The sequence below is a fragment of the Oryza glaberrima genome, chromosome 10, assembly GCF_000147395.1.
Source record: "Oryza glaberrima chromosome 10, OglaRS2, whole genome shotgun sequence".
In the NCBI taxonomy this organism is placed as follows: Eukaryota; Viridiplantae; Streptophyta; class Magnoliopsida; order Poales; family Poaceae; genus Oryza; species Oryza glaberrima.
Genome location: NC_068335.1, coordinates 11,718,634 through 11,736,640, shown reverse-complemented (window position 1 = coordinate 11,736,640; position 18,007 = coordinate 11,718,634). Strand labels below are relative to the sequence as shown.

Here is an 18,007-nt window from a genome sequence, read left to right as displayed (position 1 = left end):
GGTAATATCTGTCGAAAATCACCTCCAAGAATAATAACTTTACCACCGAATGGAACTATACTGTTAGAAGGTGTCTGTTCAGAAAGCAAATCACGTAAGGTTCGATCTAAAGCTTCAAAGCATCTTCTATGAGTCATGGGGGCTTCATCCCATATTATGAGAGAAGTTTTCTAGATAAGCTCAGCAAGCATGGTTCCTCTTTTAATGGTACAAATGCTGTTCTCATCTATCTTGATTGGAATTTTGAATCTAGAATGAGAAGTGCGCCCTCTAGGCAAAAGAAGAGAGGCAACTCCTGAGGAGGCAACAACCAAAACAATTTTTTTTCAGATCTTATTTTGGAAATCAATGCGTTCCATAGAAATGTTTTCCCTGTACCACCATGGCCATAGACAAAGAAAAAACCAGGCTTATTCATATTTACTCATTGTATGATTGTGTCAAAAAAATTTCTTTGATCAGTATTCAGCCTAGGTATATTCAGGTTAGCTTCTGCAGCTAGGGCGGCGGCATCAGGAGCAAGCTCTTCATCGACCATTATGTTTCCTACAATGTCATCTGAATAAATTGCTGCTCGTGGTAAGTCATAATCATCTATGCTACCACCGCTGTTTGAAAACACAGTATGTAGTTCTTTCATTAGTAAGGACAACAGTCTATCAGAAGGTATTATGTAAGAAGGATTTGACAAAGCTGTCCTAACACGTCGTTGAATATCATTGGTAAAATAGGTCCAATATTTTTCAAATAGTGATCGGACATTTCCAACAGAACAGAACATCACAACAGTAACAAAGAGTTGTCTTAGCTGGCCTGACGATGCAGATACTATGGCCTCATCAAATAGTAAGTGACATTCATTATCACTTTCAAGGAGCCCTCTTGCTTCACATGCTTGCTTAAAGGTCGGATAAACAACCCCATCGTAAGTTCTAACATCAGCATAAGACATGGTGCCTTTTACGATCATTAATAGCTTTTGTAAATAATAAAGCTCGTCGCTCACTGGACTCACATAGTACATCCTGCCTATTTTTTCACACGGTGTTCTAGGACGCCAACTACGTGAGCTACTGTCCCATGTCCATTCTCTCGGGAAATCACAGTAAGTAAGCGTATGTGCACTGCTATATTTTCTGTTCGCTTCGAACCACTCCGTTAACAATGTTTTTTTCGCTGCAGGGCTGGATAGCAAAGATTGTAGGTCAGATCCTTTCTTGTATCGAACAAAGTTCATATTTGGAAGGTGCACAGTTAGGCGTTCTACAGAAGGCATTCTATAGTGTATATCCAATTCAAAAGCCCGCCAATGAGACTCACATGTAGATAGAAACCTTGCATCGATGCATTCTTGTATTTCATTTCGTGGAGAAGTAGAGCTTTCAGATGTTTTATTCGATGCATTTCCAGAAATCTCAAAAAATGCTTTAGTTCTATCAGCTCCTTTTGTGACATATTTAAACAAGTATTTGATCATATTAGATTTGTTGCACCATTCTACGTTAATGTGAGCTTGGTATTTTTTCAGAAGTTCTAGGTTATAGGGCACTACCCATCTGTTGTAAAGTTTAATACCATTTTTCACAACATATCGACCATTGTTTCTGCGTTTGTAAATAGTAAATCCAAATTCATCCATCATAGTCTCTTCCTGAAAAGATTTAGGGAAATGCTTGGAGCATTCTCCCTTTTTCATACATGGGCATGCCCGGTTCTGATTGCCACAAGGGCCATGAATCATAAATTCATCAACTAAAGCATAACCTAAAGGATCAGTCAACACATCAGGTATTTCAGCAAAAATAAAACCATTGACAATAGGAGCACTAAACTCAGCATTCTCAGCAGCAAGCCAAACTAAGCAATGAATATGAGGGAGGCCACGCTTCTGGAACTCAACTGTATACAGGACTACATGTAAAGAGGGCCAATGTTAGAGCCTATACAACACAAACAAATATTAATGAACCAGCAAAATATCCTACCAGCAAGGACTGGAAGAAGAACGCACGAAGTGAGAACACGCGTCCGCGATGGAGGCCGCACAACGCCAGAACGCTCACCTCGGAATCGCCATGAGGACGCAAGAAAGGTGAACGGAAAAAAGGGATTAGGCTAGAGAAGAAGGAAGGGGACGAAAAAGAAAGGGAAAAACAGTACCAGCGCGATTTAATGGTTTCCTCGCACCGCACGCTGCATGGAGCAGGCCTGTATAGCGTTGTCTATCTCCCATTCGCCAACCGGTACAAACATGGGGCCCATACTCCCTACATGGGAGCAAACTAGATATATCCATGGTCCCGGCGCAGGGCAGATACGAAAGACCCCATTAAACGCGTGAACTGTAATGAGCAATCTTCACCGGGCATAGTCCACCCAACCACCGAGCCATGCGGCCCCACACAGCACCAGGCCCACTGATCAAGGAGCAAAAACCCATCACTGAGCCACCCTGTCGACAGCTCGCGTGCACAGCGGAGTAGGCCCACAGAGTGGAGACCTATGGCGCGCGAACAAATCGCGTCGCAAGAACACTGGAGGCCCACAGTGCAGAGACACGTAAAAAATTGAAGGGGACGTGGATACCAGTGCAAACGAACACGCCAGTAAAAAAAAGGGGTGAATCGCTGTGGGAGGAGCAGATCGCCCTTACTTTTAATTACTCCGATTGGTGCGAATACTGCTACTCGATTCAAGGTCGATGCTGCTGCTTGTTCCATCGTCATCGCTCGCTTGCTCCATCGATCACCAATGTTTGCTGTCATCGCTTGCTTGCCGCAATAACCAAGATAATAGCTGGGGTAGAAAGGCTGGGGAAGAACAGAAGTATGACAAGGTGGATCCTACTTGTCGGCCTCTAATGGCTGGGGACATTTTGGTATGTAAAAAATACGGTATTTAAAAACATAGTTCAACTGCGTCTGAGATGTATATAATGGCATGATTCAAATTTACAAAATACCGATGGAACTCAACCAATTCATAATATCATGAATAGTAACGATATTTTTTTAATTGGAAAAGTTGTAATGGCATGATCCAGTTAACCCTTTAATGATAGCAACCAACAAAGTTGATTATTACTATTTATCTCATCTTTAACCACTAGTCCACTATTCTTAACTCAGTCTAGAATGACTAAGAAGTTTGGTTATGTTTAGCCTGCAATACACTTAATATGTTAATTTCTTATATATTTTTGAGATGATGTTATTTTCTTATATGTCTATAAAAAACTTCTATAGAAAGATGAGTGATCGTAGATGGTACTAAATGAATAGCGTCCATTGTCATTAATTTGTTTAAAAACCGGTTAATTTGTTTAAAAAGCTTTTATCGAAAGATGAGTGATAATAGATGTTATTTTCTTATATACCGAGTGCATCTGATATCCTCAAAATTTTACACCCTATCACATCAAACGATCGAACGTTTGAACACCTGTATAAAATATTAAATATAGGCTAAAAAAATAACTAATCGCACATATTGCGACTAATTTGCGAGACGAATCTTTTAAACCTAATTGCTCCATGATTTAACGATGTGGTGCTATAGTAAACATTTGCTAATGACGGATTAATTAGGCTTAATAAATTTATCTCGTGGTTTACCGACGAATTCTGTAATTAGTTTTTTATTAGTACCTAAACACCCCATGCGACACTCTATAAAATATTCGATATGACATGCCAAAACTCTACACCCCTAGATCCCCTAGATCTAAACACCAACTCAGACTGTGTTTAGTTTTACGCTAAAATTTGAAGTTTGAAGAAATTGAAACGATGTGATGAAAAAGTTGAAAATTTATGTGTGTATGAAAGTTCGATGTGACGAAAAAATTGGAAGTTTGAAGAAAAAAAAAAGTTAGAATCAGCGCCTCAATAGTTTTATCGATATCGAGGAAGATCGTGGAGAAATGAACACTGTCGCATGAAAATCACCGGGGTCAACGATGTACTCCTACCTGCATCTACTTCTGCACGGTCATTACACACGGAGGAGTAGAAACACGAGGAGCCGTAAATGCCAAGGCTCGGTAAGTCCAAGCGTGCGTCGGCGCACGCGGCACGTGGGCTCCACAACAGGGGCAATTCGGCCACTCCACCCAGGTAAGAAAATAAAAAGACCAGACTGTGCTAGTAGCAGTAGTACTGCTATTTTTGGGTAATATGTGGCTATGTGCTAGTATTGAAACGATAAGAAATAATGGGGCTTTATACTTTATCTAGCAAATCAAAGATCGACGTGATCACTATTATTTCTTTTGTTACAATTCAGGCTAGTTCTAAAATTGAGTAGGTTTTAGTATATACTTCTTCCGTTTCACAATATAAGTCATTTTAGTATTTTTCACATTTATATTGATGTTAATGAATCTAGACATATAGAATGACTTACATTGTAAAATGGATGGAGTAACTTTTTTGTTGTTGTAAATCTACACAAGATTTATCTAAATTCAATAGATAATTAACTCTATTACATTAACGTAAACATTGCTTGCTACCTGATGTAGATACATCATACATGGTGCTTTGGACAACCAAATTAATAACAGGAGGTACTTAATTAATGACAAAAAGTAAAGACATTGAAATAATTATATCTTCAACTCACCGTAATGGACAAAACATTTAAAATAGCCCGTTTAAATTAAGACTAGAATTATTTTGATATAGATGTATTTAGCGTACCATTTTACATGCTTCTTAGCCATTTATTAGAATTTAAGTTAGTTGAAAATTATAGAGAATCAAGGGACCTATTTAGTAGAGATCTGGCTTCAATTCCCACCTCAGGCCAAACAATTTCAGTTCCATCAAAAAAAGAGGGTGAAGTGAGCTGAAGTGCTCTCATAAAATAAACTAAGACATGAAGTCAGGTTTAGGCTGTTTCATAACTCCATTCCAGATCTAATTCTTGAAGTTAAACTTATAATTTAGAGCTCTATCAAACATATCCTACATGTATTCATTCATAGCATGACGTATTAGCGTTTATTATAGTGCAATATAGTCCTCTCTCCGTCCCACAATAGTTACCATTCTAGATTATTTAGGATGGATTAAGGTTTAATTAAAAAATTTATAATACCTCTTATTAAATAATATCTGATGAGAAGTGAAACGGTTATTGTGGGTAAAATATGAAAACTTTTGAATAGAAAGTGATTTATGGGACAACCAGTACTCTATATTAACAAGTACTATTTGAGAACAAAACTTAAATACTAAAGAGATAAGTATTATAAGACGGTATTATAAGTAGGGACTGTCTAACAATCATTCGACAGATTTTCTTTAGAAAATCAGTCGAATTTTCAAGCCACCACCATGTGCTGCTCAAATGAAAACGTATCAATGTACGTCAGTCACTGGACATTAATCACGTCAGTGATGCTGCTAAAAAGAAAAGGAAAAACAAGCAACTTACATCAACTTACGCATGTAATTTTAGGGGTTACATATGTAATTTTGAAACTTACGCTATAAATATATTAAAATTACATATGTAATTTTAAAACTTACAGCGTAAATATATTAAAATTACATAAGTAAATTTGAAGATTTACGATGTAAATACGTGCCGATTATTTTTTTATGAAAAATATGATGGCATATATATAGTCCGAAAATATCGAATCACACCCCAAACAAATAGGTTAACTACAGTATAACAAAACAACCATGAGTAAAAAAATTACCATCCATGTAAAACAAAAATTACACCTGCATCTATTAAAAATTACACTGTAAATGTAGTGTACTTAACTATGAAACTGTGGTGAAAGTTTTAAAAACGTTAGGTATAGTAGCAAAGTAATCAGTCGCTTCTTGCTCAGTTGGTACGATGCATGTCTTGGCATCCTGACATCATGTGGTCGATTCCCTGCTCTAGCGGCATTTTTTTTTCACTCGAAGGCACGCGCACAAATCTCAAAGTAAATCATACGGTGAAGAAATCGACAGACTTTTAATCTGTCGACAGATATACAGTAATTCCGTTATAAGTATTATAGGACGGAGATAGCGTTTTTTTCTATTCGAAATATTTCAAAACGGGGAGCTATGCTCCGTTCCGCCTGCAAAACCGCAGTCGGCGGAAGACAACAGAACAAAACCGGCGTTGAGAAGGGGGGAGGGGCAATCCCGTCATTCCACGCGAGCCCGAGTTGCACGGCACCACCACCGCCTTCTTCCTTCACTCGACCCGACCGCCGTCTCGTCCGTCTCCCCCGCTTCCTCCGCCTCCAAAACCCCCCCATCCCAACCCGTCCTCCTCACTCGCCCTCCCCTCGCGCTTCGCTTCGCTCCGATCCGACCGCCGCCGCCGCCGCCGCCACAGCGAGAAGAGAGAGAGGGAGATGGCGGGCGGGGAGAAGGTGGACTACGTGTTCAAGGTGGTGCTGATCGGGGACTCCGCCGTCGGCAAGTCCCAGATCCTCGCCCGCTTCGCCCGCAACGAGTTCTCCATCGACTCCAAGGCCACCATCGGCGTCGAGTTCCAGACCCGCACCCTCCTCATCGACCACAAGTCCGTCAAGGCCCAGATCTGGGACACCGCCGGCCAGGAGAGGCAAGCCTCTCGCTCCCCCCCCCGCCAAATCTCGCAACAATTCCGCTCTCCAGATTTCGATCCTGCTGTTTCGCGTCATTTCGTTACTGTTCGTTCATCATATCATTTTTCTCCCAATTTTTTCCGGCGTTCAGATCGCTGGATTAGTGAGCTCCTCCGTGATACGCGCGCCAATTGATTCAATGCTAGCTGGTGGGCTTACGTCACACTTCCATTTAGATCGTAGGTAGCAGTAGTAGCGTACAGCAACGCAGCGAGTGGTTGGTAGAGGTGGTACGACACTACACTAGTCCTAGATCTCTGCTCCCCGTTGGCTGCAACGGTCGGGGTTAGCTTGCAGTGCACACTGCTACCTACCTGGTGATTGGGCAGTGTGATGTGCGACTCACCTACTCTGGAGTCTGGATCTGCCCTGAATTATGCTGGTGGGGGGTGTGGTTTACTACATGCAACCACATTTAGTTGCGTATGCTGTCGAATTTAGGTGCTCTTGTATGGTGGTGGGTGGCTGGGTGGGCAATTGGGCGGATACTAGTACTAAATATGGAGAGTGCGTGTGCATTTCGGAAGTATGTCAATTATGGTTCATGTTGTTGGTTGTAATTTGTTGGCACGCGAATCTGACATAGCGCCCGATGAATGGGGGTTATTTTGAATTCGAAGATGTCCATTGCTGAACTCTGCACACTTGGTGTCCTGTCCTGCTGTATATACCAAAGGTCCATGGGATGTTTATACATGCTTTGACATGACCCTTAAATGTGATTGTAGTTAGTACTTTTACTCCCTCCGTTTTAGGTTATAAGACTTTCTAGCATTGCCCACATTCATATATATGTTAATGAATCTAGGCACACATATATGTCTAGATTCATTAACATATATATGAATGTGGCCAATGCTAGAAATTCTTATAATATGAAACGGAGGAAGTACGTACTTTGATGAAAAGAATTTGTTGTGCCCGTGTGCTCTGTGTTGTACTCTTTTGATAAGCTTAACCAATGCATGGACTGAGGCCAGTGTCATGCTCCAACTTAAGCTGTGTATTTCCTTCACCAACAATAACTCTCGTGTTTTAGTTATGGCTGATTCATTCCTTTCATGAAGCCACATCATCTCAACTGTTTCGGATCTTTGGATGATCGATCTAAGGTGCAAAAGCGCCTAGCTGCACAGCAAATCAACATTGCACCTCTTGTTAGCATTTCATCATGTTATTTTTTCAAGCAATTTGAAGGGTTTCCACACATTTCATAAGTATTCTAGTCCCTAGCAAGTGTGCAGCAATGTATTCTTTTTTGTTCTGATGACACCACTATATCCATCTTAGCAGTCAGTTACAATCTTGTGGACGATGATAAAGTTAGCAAGTTACATAGTTAGCCTTATCAACTATGTTGATGCACTGTTCAACTAGCAAGCATCTGTGTTCATTCATGCTACTAGCATATTCTGTCTTTTGAGTTCCATACCTGTGTTTCTACATTTCACATTTCCACTAGTACTAGGTATAAATTGTTACAATCTTCAGTAATACCTTTTCTGTTTGAGGTATTTGAAACATTCCCTGAATCCTGACATTCTTATAGCATATAAAATTGTTTATGCCCTGTATAGCTTAACCTTTTCAGGACTTGAATGTGCTGCATAGATAAATTCATATGTTATTGTGTTTAGGAATATCTAAATTTTGGGGACACTGGTACAAATATCATATGGCTATCAACATCCAGGGATCAATATATAAGTTAAAAACTATTTTTCTCTGAGCTAGTTTTTTAGCTAGTTACTTGTCTCAACTAGACAGGTACTAACCAAGTCCACTTATCAATTACCACTAAATCTTTGAAAGCTTGGTTGCTCAAACAGACATATGGTCATTCAAGCTGGTCAGATTCATGAATAGCTTTTCCAAGGCATTTTCACTGAATGTCACCACTGGATATGTAAATGCACTGGCTCTTTTTTTTTTTTTACCGGAACCACTGCAGGGGAGGCCCCCGCAGTTAATATATTATATTAAAAAGATCATAAGTACAGACCAAAAACTAAAATTGCAATGCATGGCTCATTTGCCAACATGATCTTCACAGGGAATGGTTGGTCGCAATGCTTGTTCCATAATCTTTTGTTTGAGGAATGAACTAAAACTTTGGTGCCACTTTTGTTCAGTGCACAGTACTTTCTTTGAGCTATACACATTCCCCTTGGTGTGTAACTGCAACCAGTTCACTCTAGTTTAGATGTCTAGCTGATATTACCATAATATAGTTGTTTTTTTTTAATTCTGGTTGACATAAGAGCAAGGATAATAGTGAGCTATAAGCAAGCTATATGCTTATGTGGAAGAGAGAGATAAACAAAAGTGGGGAGTGTTGGCTCTTATGCAAGAGCTAACTACACACAAGCTCCAAGAAATATGCATTAAATTCATAGTGAGAAAGAGAGAGGATGAAAAAAATAAAGATAACCTTATAGCTAACCTATTATACATGTTAGCTTTAACATTGACTAATACTCCCTCCGTCCCAAAAAAAGTGAATCTAGGACTGAATGTGACATATTCTAGTACAACGAATCTGGACATACATACACACATCCAGTATTAGGTTGGTTTTTTATGAGATGGAGGGAGTATTAAGTAGTGGGCTCTACTATTAAATTTGCTCTAAGCCTTGTTGTTTTTACTCAGTAACATACATATTGAAATATTGAATTTCACATTCATATGCCCTAGAAGTGACCCAAGGTTTGGAGAACTTGAGTGGAGCCAGCCTAAAGTGCTTTTTTTTTCTCTTGAAATTTGTCTGGAGGTTTATTAGTTAATCTCCTAAGGAAGAACTATTTAGTTCCAAAGTTTGATGGTTGTTCTCATTCTTATCTAAAATATCTTCTATATCAACCAAACTAGAGAATTATCTGGTTCCCTCTCTGTACTGACCACTTTTTGTGATTTTAAGGTCCATGACATCATCCCAACTTCATTGCTACTGGGTTTTTGAGTTGCCCATATGTATTTATGTACAATTACCTGCAAAATATCTGTATGGTGGTTCAATATTTTAATAGAGAATGAGTTATGATTTGCAACAGTTTTTTTTTTCTTCTGAAATGTTCCCCTAAGCCTTCCTACTTTTGACATTCTCTATAATCTTGTCATTGTATTATTTCTGACTACTCAAATGTGTATCCATGGTAACCATAGCCTTAAAATTCTTTTATGCTGCTTCGTTTGCTTTGTTTTCCCTGTCATTTGAACTGCATTCTGTTCTGCATTTGAGCACATGACACACAATAGGTGTGCGTGCTGTATTATCCATGAAATCTTAGTCCTGCACTTTAGAGAACTTCTCTATTTTTACTGTCATCATGTGAAGAAACAGTACTCCAAGATCACAGTGAGACAAAATATATACGTATTTTCTGTATATATGTTGTAGCACTCAAAATGTGTGATGAATTTTGTGGCAGTATTGGCATTCATCTGTTTTGTCTTTCTCATGTAGCTTACAAACTTGTTTCTTTCATGAACACAACTTACTAACCTGTCATGCCTATTTACTTCAACTACTGCAGGTATAGAGCTGTCACGAGTGCATACTACAGAGGAGCATTGGGAGCTCTCCTAGTCTACGATATCACCAAGCGCCAGAGCTTTGATCACATCCCTCGCTGGCTGGAGGAGCTCCGTGGCCATGCGGACAAGAACATAGTCATCATGCTGGTTGGCAACAAGAGCGATCTTGAAGACGAGCGGGCCGTGAGCACCGAGGATGCCAAGGAGTTTGCTGAGAAGGAGAACCTCTTCTTCCTGGAGACCTCCGCTCTGCAGGCCACCAACGTCGAGAACGCCTTCCAGACCGTCCTGTCAGAGATATTCAAAATTCACAGCAAGAAGAACATGGCAGCGGACCCAAAAGCAAACGGCGCTGCCCCATCGCTAGCAGGGAAGAAGGTCGTCGTCCCGGGCCCAGCGCAGGAGATCCCCAAGAGCAAGTGCTGCAGTTCCATGTGATCTTACTCTACTCAGATTCAGCTGTATTTGTGTGCCTCTTTTTGAGAATTTTCACGCGATCTTTCTGGATGTACATCCCTGCTCAAATAGCTCTAGGCTGCGAGTATTGTCGGACTATTGGTTGTTTCGGTGATCAGGTGGACGGGATAGCTTAGAATTTGTGACATTTTGTCACTTCTCTCAGCTGGAATAGGGTGCGAGCAGAGGAGCTCTATTTTTCATAGGAGTGGGTTAATTTGTGGGGGTTAATTACCAATAGCCGTGTATGCCGATTGTTTTACATTTCTTAAATCCTTTATGTATTGTTACACGTATTACTATTAATATCTACTTGCTGCTATGACACCGTACTAAGTGTGGCATTGCCTTACCGAATATAATTAACTGAAGGTCATTTGCTTCGGCACATGGGTCTCATTTCTTTTGGCAGTGACCTCTCTACTTGGTGTTTGCTTCTGTTTTTTTTTTCTTGTGGTTTGCATGTGCCGGCTGGTTGATCTTCATGTAAGGACGGTTGAGAGGTATAGCCGAGAATATCCTTTTGCATGTTGCTCAAATCTTTGTATGCTATTGAATATTTTTGTTTGGTGCCACCAGAAAGATATCTTCTAATACTATCTTCTTAACTTAACACTCCTATCCTTCCAAATTAAGGGCTAAAGAAACCATTAACGGTAGCAGGTAGAGCCATTGGGCCATCAGCATTCAGCAAGCCTGCATTTCTAGCAGATAAGATTGTTGTGTTCATCAATTTGCTCATCATATGCATGCAGAATTTTCACCACAGGCTGGAGATGTGCTGTCTGATTATTTTTACAAGAGGAAATGGAACGTAAGAAAGCTTTTCTTCCTCATATTTTTCAATATAATTAACTACGCCCACTTGTAGGATGAATTTGATGAATGGTGCTAAAAAAATACGATACTTTATATTGTCTAATTAATTAGTCATCCATTTTAGCTAGTGACCCTTTTGTACAAACAAAACTTGTTTGGATTTTAAATTGCAACCATCATACAAAGGGGGGGCTCCCCCTCCTTGTGTGGTTGAAGGGGAACAGAGAACATGCCACCCTACTAGCTAACCACTCACATGCTTACGAATCTTCCAAAAGCCTCACCATGATTAAGTTAACAAAACCACGCACCGATTTGTTAAGACATCTCTTGATCTTTTGGGGATTTAGTTCACTAAACCCCATGATAAACAACAGGGGAATGTGCGCACTTACAGCTCCCTGGGAATCTTCTTTTCTTCTTTTTTTTATATCTTACAGCAATATAATGCCAGCTGCTTGCACATGGTCGACAAGTAATTAACCCAGCTTACTAATCGAGTTGCATCCATACATGCCACTGTTCGAGGAAACATCGGGCTTGCTTGTTCGAGCCTTTTTGGCTGTAATTTATAAATGAAAGATATGTTACTAAAGCTATGATATGAGAATAAATTTAGGGAAATATCTTATACTCTATCTTTAGCAATCCTAAAGCCAAATGAGTGATCAAAGTGAAAAAAAATAAAATTAAGTTATAAAGCTAAAAAATTATATAAACTTAATATTCAAAAATTAAGTTACAAAATTAAAAATTGGTTGTGACTTAGAGAACCCAAATTAAGCTCAAACAAGCTTGTCCAATTTTTCAGTTCTTGACTTCCCCCCTAGACTCCTTAATGAAAAAATCTAACCGTAGTTAGTCTCCTTAATTTCGTTCTTAGAGCCTGTTCAAATTGTAGCCAAAATAAATCATAACAAATTTGGTAATATTGCTAAAATTTTAACAGGATTTTTTTATATATTACTAAAGTTTGGTAAGAAATTAAATGGATGCACGTATATATTTGAGAACTTAAAAAAATAGTATAGTTTAAAATGACATTAATCTGAACAAACCCTTAATTTACTTGGATGCATTTCGTAGCTTACTAGTGCCAACTAATCAATGGCATCGTTCATATATATATGGACGGCTGCGATGATCCGATCAAACCCCGGGAAGCAGCACGGGAGGTCGACACGTGTCCCCCCAATCCGCCGTGCGCGCTGCTGCAGCTTAGCTGCAACCCACCCACCCCCATGTGCGCCCGCCGCTCCCGTCCAAGAAGACGGCGACGACGACGGCGGCGGCGACCCACCGCGGCGGCGGTGAACGCGTCAGCGGGAAGCTCGCCGCCGGCCGCCGTGCACGGCGGCGGTGGGCCCGACTAGGTAGCTACTGACCTATAGCTAGATATATAGCTTAGCTAGCCGAGTAAAGCTAATTAGCATGCAGCTGTAGCGTTTGCATGCCCATGTGTTGGTAGGCAAACTGTGTGCCTTTACTCGGCTACAGTGTCATTGGCTTTATCTGAGAAGATGGGAGATTTTTTTTTTCTTTAAAAGAAAAATTAGCTAGCAGCACACATATAAAGTCTACTCCAACTGTGTTTTACTCTCTCCGTCCCAAAATAATGGTGTGTTTGAGGAGAAGAAGATTGGGGAGATTGGGAAGATACGCAAAACGAGATGAGCCATTAGCGCATGATTAATTGAGTATTAACTATTTTAAATTTTAAAAATAGATTAATATGATTTTTTAAAGCAACTTTTCTATAAAAATTTTTTACAAAAAACGCACCGTTTAATAGTTTGGGAAGCGTGCGCACGGAAAACGATGCGCTTTCTCACCCTATATCACACAAACAAACGCAGCCTAAGTGCAGTTTTAGCACTGTTTATGTCCAACGTTTGACCATTCGTCTTATATAAAAAAGATTATGACTAGTATTTTTATTTTTATTAGATGATAAAACATGAATAGTACTTTATGTGTGACTAATTTTTTTAATATTTCTTATAAAATTTTTAAATAAGACGAATGGTCAAAACGTTTAGCACGTATATCTATGGACGGAGGTAGTACATGCGAGCGAATTCGTTGGCTGCACAGGAGCAGATGAATTGAATGAAGTTCAGCCAGCGAGGTTAACAATGACGTACGTACGGCTTAATTAACTATGTGTTCTTGGGATGTTGTCTCAATTTTAAAGAGCTTCTTTATCTTATGGGATAATTTCCAAAAAAAATATAATACAAGTATGGTTGTGTACTTCACATATGGGATAATTTTAGTATAATAATCTTTTTTAAAGTTGGGATAATTATCGAGGTCTTTTTGTAAAAAAATAATAAATAATTAGTGATTTTCATCTGTAGTGTCAAACAATGTATACCATTTATTCAGTATTATAATTAACTAGGTACCTCCAAACACATCGGGATACAAAGTGATGATGTAAAAATATAGATTAAAATGCTGATGCATGTAGTATCTATCATCTAGTATAATATGAATATTGTAAAGAGTAATATCAAACCTAACATTTTCTTTGTTTTCTTGATCTAGAAATGATTTCATAGATATTTAATACTCTAAAATTCTAAGATCTATGCAGTCAAGATATATGGTTAGCGGATGTGTCTTACATTTAGTTTCTAGGCACAATTAGGTCCAATGTAATCGCCTCCTATCAATATCGAACGATTGCGATCGATATAAATATTAGTGATTGGCCAATTGTAAGGGTTGACACTACACAATGCATTGCTCTTAATTAATAAAAAAAATTAAGGAACCGTAACGTAGGCTATTTTTATAGATATGCCATTATATTAGACTACACTTCCATCACTTCTTCCTTCTCTAGTCAAGTTATATATTGTACTCGTGCAACCATTTCTTCTAGTCCACTGTGCTTATTAGTGAAGGCGACCAACACTCTTGGACTTGACAAATAATGCAGATATGCAACCAAAGCTATATACATCAATTTTTTTTTACAACAGCATTTTACTTTTACAATTTCTAGCATGTAATTTCTCAATTTTTATATATTAATCCTATGTTTCCGCCTAAAGACATAATACTCCACCAAGAACATAAAGAACATAACAGATTATATAAATTAATACCAATATTGGTGAAAGCCAGACAACTTACTTAATTTGTTTTTTCAAATGGTACACACAATTGCGATCGACTGCTATATTAAAGACTTACTAGTGAATATCTTCTGCTTATGCATGCACCAGGGCATCACATATTTAAAAAGACATTGCAAACTTTATACAGCAAAATACAAAACAATTGATGTCAAAATGTACATGATGAAAATTGTGAGCTGATTGTGCCTATCCCTTTCCAAGATGGATGCATCTAGAAGGGCCCCAACTGATTGGTATCTTATTATATAGGGTGTGTTTAGTTCCCTTCAAACTTTTAATTTTTCCATCACATCAAATGTTTGGACAAATACATGTAGCATTAAATATGGATAAAAAAAACCAATTGCACATTTTACATGTAAATTGCGAGACGAATCTTTTGAGCCTAATTACGCCATGATTTGACAATGTGGTGCTACAGTAAACATTTACTAATAACGGATTAATTAGGCTTAATAGATTCGTCTCGCAGTTCACATATCGAATCTGTAATTTGTTTTGTTATTAGTTTATATTTAATACTTCAAATGCATATTTATATACTTAAAAAAATTGAAATGGAACTAAACACGGCCATAACCTTGTAGACATACTAGTATACATAGCATTTGCCGGTCTTCACCGCTGCATTACAATAATAATATATTGCATGCCCTGCCACATCAAAATGAGCTCATTCTCCTCCTCTCCCTAGCTTCTCACCAATCAACCATAGACCTTTACTCTCTTTTATTTTGATTTAATTTTTTGCTGCGGTTAAACAACTCAATCAACTCGTCACCGTCATGCATGCGTCACTAGCTAGCTCCTGCTTTTGCATGGTGCCATTTTTTTGTTGCCCAAAGGAGCACATTCTATGATCAAACCCTAGGTACTAATACGGCATGCATGTATGATAAATTTTACTTCAATTAAGAGTTTAAAGGTTGCTATACTATAGCATAGTCACTTTCATCTCGGCCTTATAATTTTTTTCACCTGGGGTTATCTCTATAATGAGCAAATGATCTTACACCAAATCTAGCTTTTTTTGTTCTGTTTTTACTTTGACGACCTAGCTAGAAGTACTTAAGTAGAACTGTCACAACTGGGCCTTTTTTTACAATTACCCCCTTAAACATTCCCTTAAATTAATATATCACTCCTCTTCCTCATTTCAACCCCACTATATATATATCCTCTCCCATTCCCAAGTTCCCATGCATGTTCCTACCTATATGCTCATCTCACTGACAAGTATGGCCCACATTTATTTTTGTCAATAGGAACAAAAAGTTGTAGGGTAAAACCGTAAAAGAAAACCATAAAAAAAAATTAATCACTGTCTCCTTCCTCCAAGTATATGTCTCTGCTAGCTTGTGCCCTAGCCAGTAGTAGTAAAAACTATAGAAATTGACTTTAGTTATAATTACCCCCATGCATGCATGTACAACTTAACAATGCCGTAATTTACAACAATGGCGTCACCAACCAGCCACAAAGCAAGCAATCAAGCCAGCTAATTAAGCTTAGCTGAGCTCACTCTCTCGCTAGCTAGCTAAGCTCTAGCTTCTACCAACCCTCGGTGCCGTACCAGGAGAGGCCGCCGGCGTGCTCGTCGCCGGCGAAGAATCCGGCGCCGCCGAGGTCGGCGTCGGCCACTGCGCCGGCGCCGCCGCCGCCGACGAGGAGTTCTTGGTGGCCGTCGAAATGCGATGACGCGTGGAACATGGAAGGGAAGGAGAGGGACGAGGTGAGCGTGGTGGATGGCGCGAAGAAGGAGGTGAACCCCGCCGTGTCGTAGCTCGCCGGAGTTTGGTGGTGGTGGTGGTCGATGGCCGCGCCGGAGTACGGCGACGCCTCCTCGTTGAACACCGCGCTCGAGTCGCTGTCCGTCGAGCCGTCCACCACCTTGCTGTTATACGCCAGTGGCGGCGGCGGCGGCGGCGGAGGCGGCTGGTGTTCGTCCGCGGCCACGGCCTCCAGCTTGACGGACATCTGGCCGTCCACCCTGTCCCGGAGGTCGGCGATCTCGGCGGCGAGGGCGTCCTTGTCGCGGCGGAGGGCGTCGCACTCGAGGCGGAGGGCGTCGTGGCGGGAGCGGAGGGCGGCGAAGTCGCGCTCGATCTGCTTGGTCTTCCACCTGGCGCGGCGGTTCTGGAACCAGACGGCGACCTGGCGAGGGTGGAGGCGGAGGTCGCGGGCGATCCGGGCCTTCCGCTCCGGGTCCAGCTTGTTGTCCGCCTCGAAGCTCCGCTCCAGCGCCCGCACCTGCTCCGCCGCCAGCCGCCGCTTCTTCTCCCCGAGCCCCCCACCGCCGCCGCCGCCGCCGCCGCCGCCGTCGTCGTCCTCAACCTCCTCCTCCTCCTCCTCGTACGCCGCCGCGCCGCCGCCGTCCATGTACGACCTCATGTTGTCCTCTGCAACACAACACACATGATGTTCTACGTGTTAATTACCATTGCAAAACAAAAAAAAAGTCTCTAAATTCACGCATAATTCAGCAACTAGCTACAAAATGCGTACAAAAACTAAATGAGTTGTACATGTTTTTGGTGCATGTATGATCATGCATGTAAAGTTGGCTTGGAAGAAATAGAATTATGGTGTACCTTGTTGATCAGAGGTGTCATGGATGATGGCCATGGAGGAGCCTCTGCAGCTGGGCCTCTTCATGAGCCCAATTCTTGAGAGAATCAACAATGAAGAGAGAAGATATACAAAATGGATCTGAGAGGAAGAAACTAGGGAACAGTGAGAAGAAGAAGAAGAAGAACACTAGCTAGCTGCAAGAGGAAGAAGAAGAAAGCTTGGATCTACAAGAGCAGCTAGCTGGCAATGGAGAGAGAGAGAGAAGGAAGGAAGAGAGAAACAAACTGGTGCAAGAGGCCAAGGAGGGTGTATAAATAAAAGCATTTGGTTGGGTTGGGGCATGTGGGTGGTACCAAGATGGCATGTGGCAGAGATATTTGGTGCCTGGTTTGTTAGCATTTTTTTGACAGGTAATGCCCAACTTGTTTAATGTGCTGTCATCCTAATTCCTCTTAGCTAGCTAGTTGATTCAGGGTTAATTAATTAATTAATTGTGGTTTGCGGTGCTGTAGTTTTAGTTTTGGGAATGCACACAACATGTACTACTCCGACAAAAAAAACCCAATCCTAGCTATGAATCTAGACAGGATTTGTCTTTTTTGGATGGAGAGGTTATGTTTCTGCCTTCAAGAAATTTAAAAGAGAGAATCCATGGATGTTTTATTTTCTCTAATTAGTCTTCAATTTATACATTTTTGTGTATATATATGTATGCACACAACTCTGAAGTAGCTATATGTAATACTAACATCATGGACCATGCTATACATGCCTAAAATGTCTATTTTTTGCCATTTTAACCCCCTCGCCTGAATTAGCGAATCATGCTGTTGATATTTTGGCAAAGGCT

General features: G+C 40.4%; 2 protein-coding genes across 2 annotated transcripts; one reads left to right on the top strand and one right to left on the bottom strand.

Moving 5' to 3' along the window:
- Nucleotides 1–6,157: 6,157 nt before the first annotated feature.
- Nucleotides 6,158–11,006, top strand: LOC127752509 (ras-related protein Rab11D-like). Its single transcript, XM_052277912.1, has 2 exons — nt 6,158–6,582; nt 10,162–11,006. Exons 1-2 carry the CDS (start codon nt 6,371–6,373, stop codon nt 10,598–10,600), a joined length of 651 nt encoding a protein of 216 aa, XP_052133872.1. The 5' UTR covers nt 6,158–6,370; the 3' UTR covers nt 10,601–11,006.
- A 4,951-nt stretch (nt 11,007–15,957) lies between these two features.
- On the bottom strand, nt 15,958–17,455 carry LOC127786128 (homeobox-leucine zipper protein HOX8). Its single transcript, XM_052313453.1, has 2 exons — nt 17,178–17,455; nt 15,958–16,985 (listed from the first exon to the last, which is right to left on the bottom strand). The coding sequence occupies exons 1-2, from the start codon at nt 17,239–17,241 to the stop codon at nt 16,138–16,140; spliced, it is 912 nt and encodes a 303-aa protein (XP_052169413.1). The 5' UTR covers nt 17,242–17,455; the 3' UTR covers nt 15,958–16,137.
- Nucleotides 17,456–18,007: the final 552 nt, after the last annotated feature.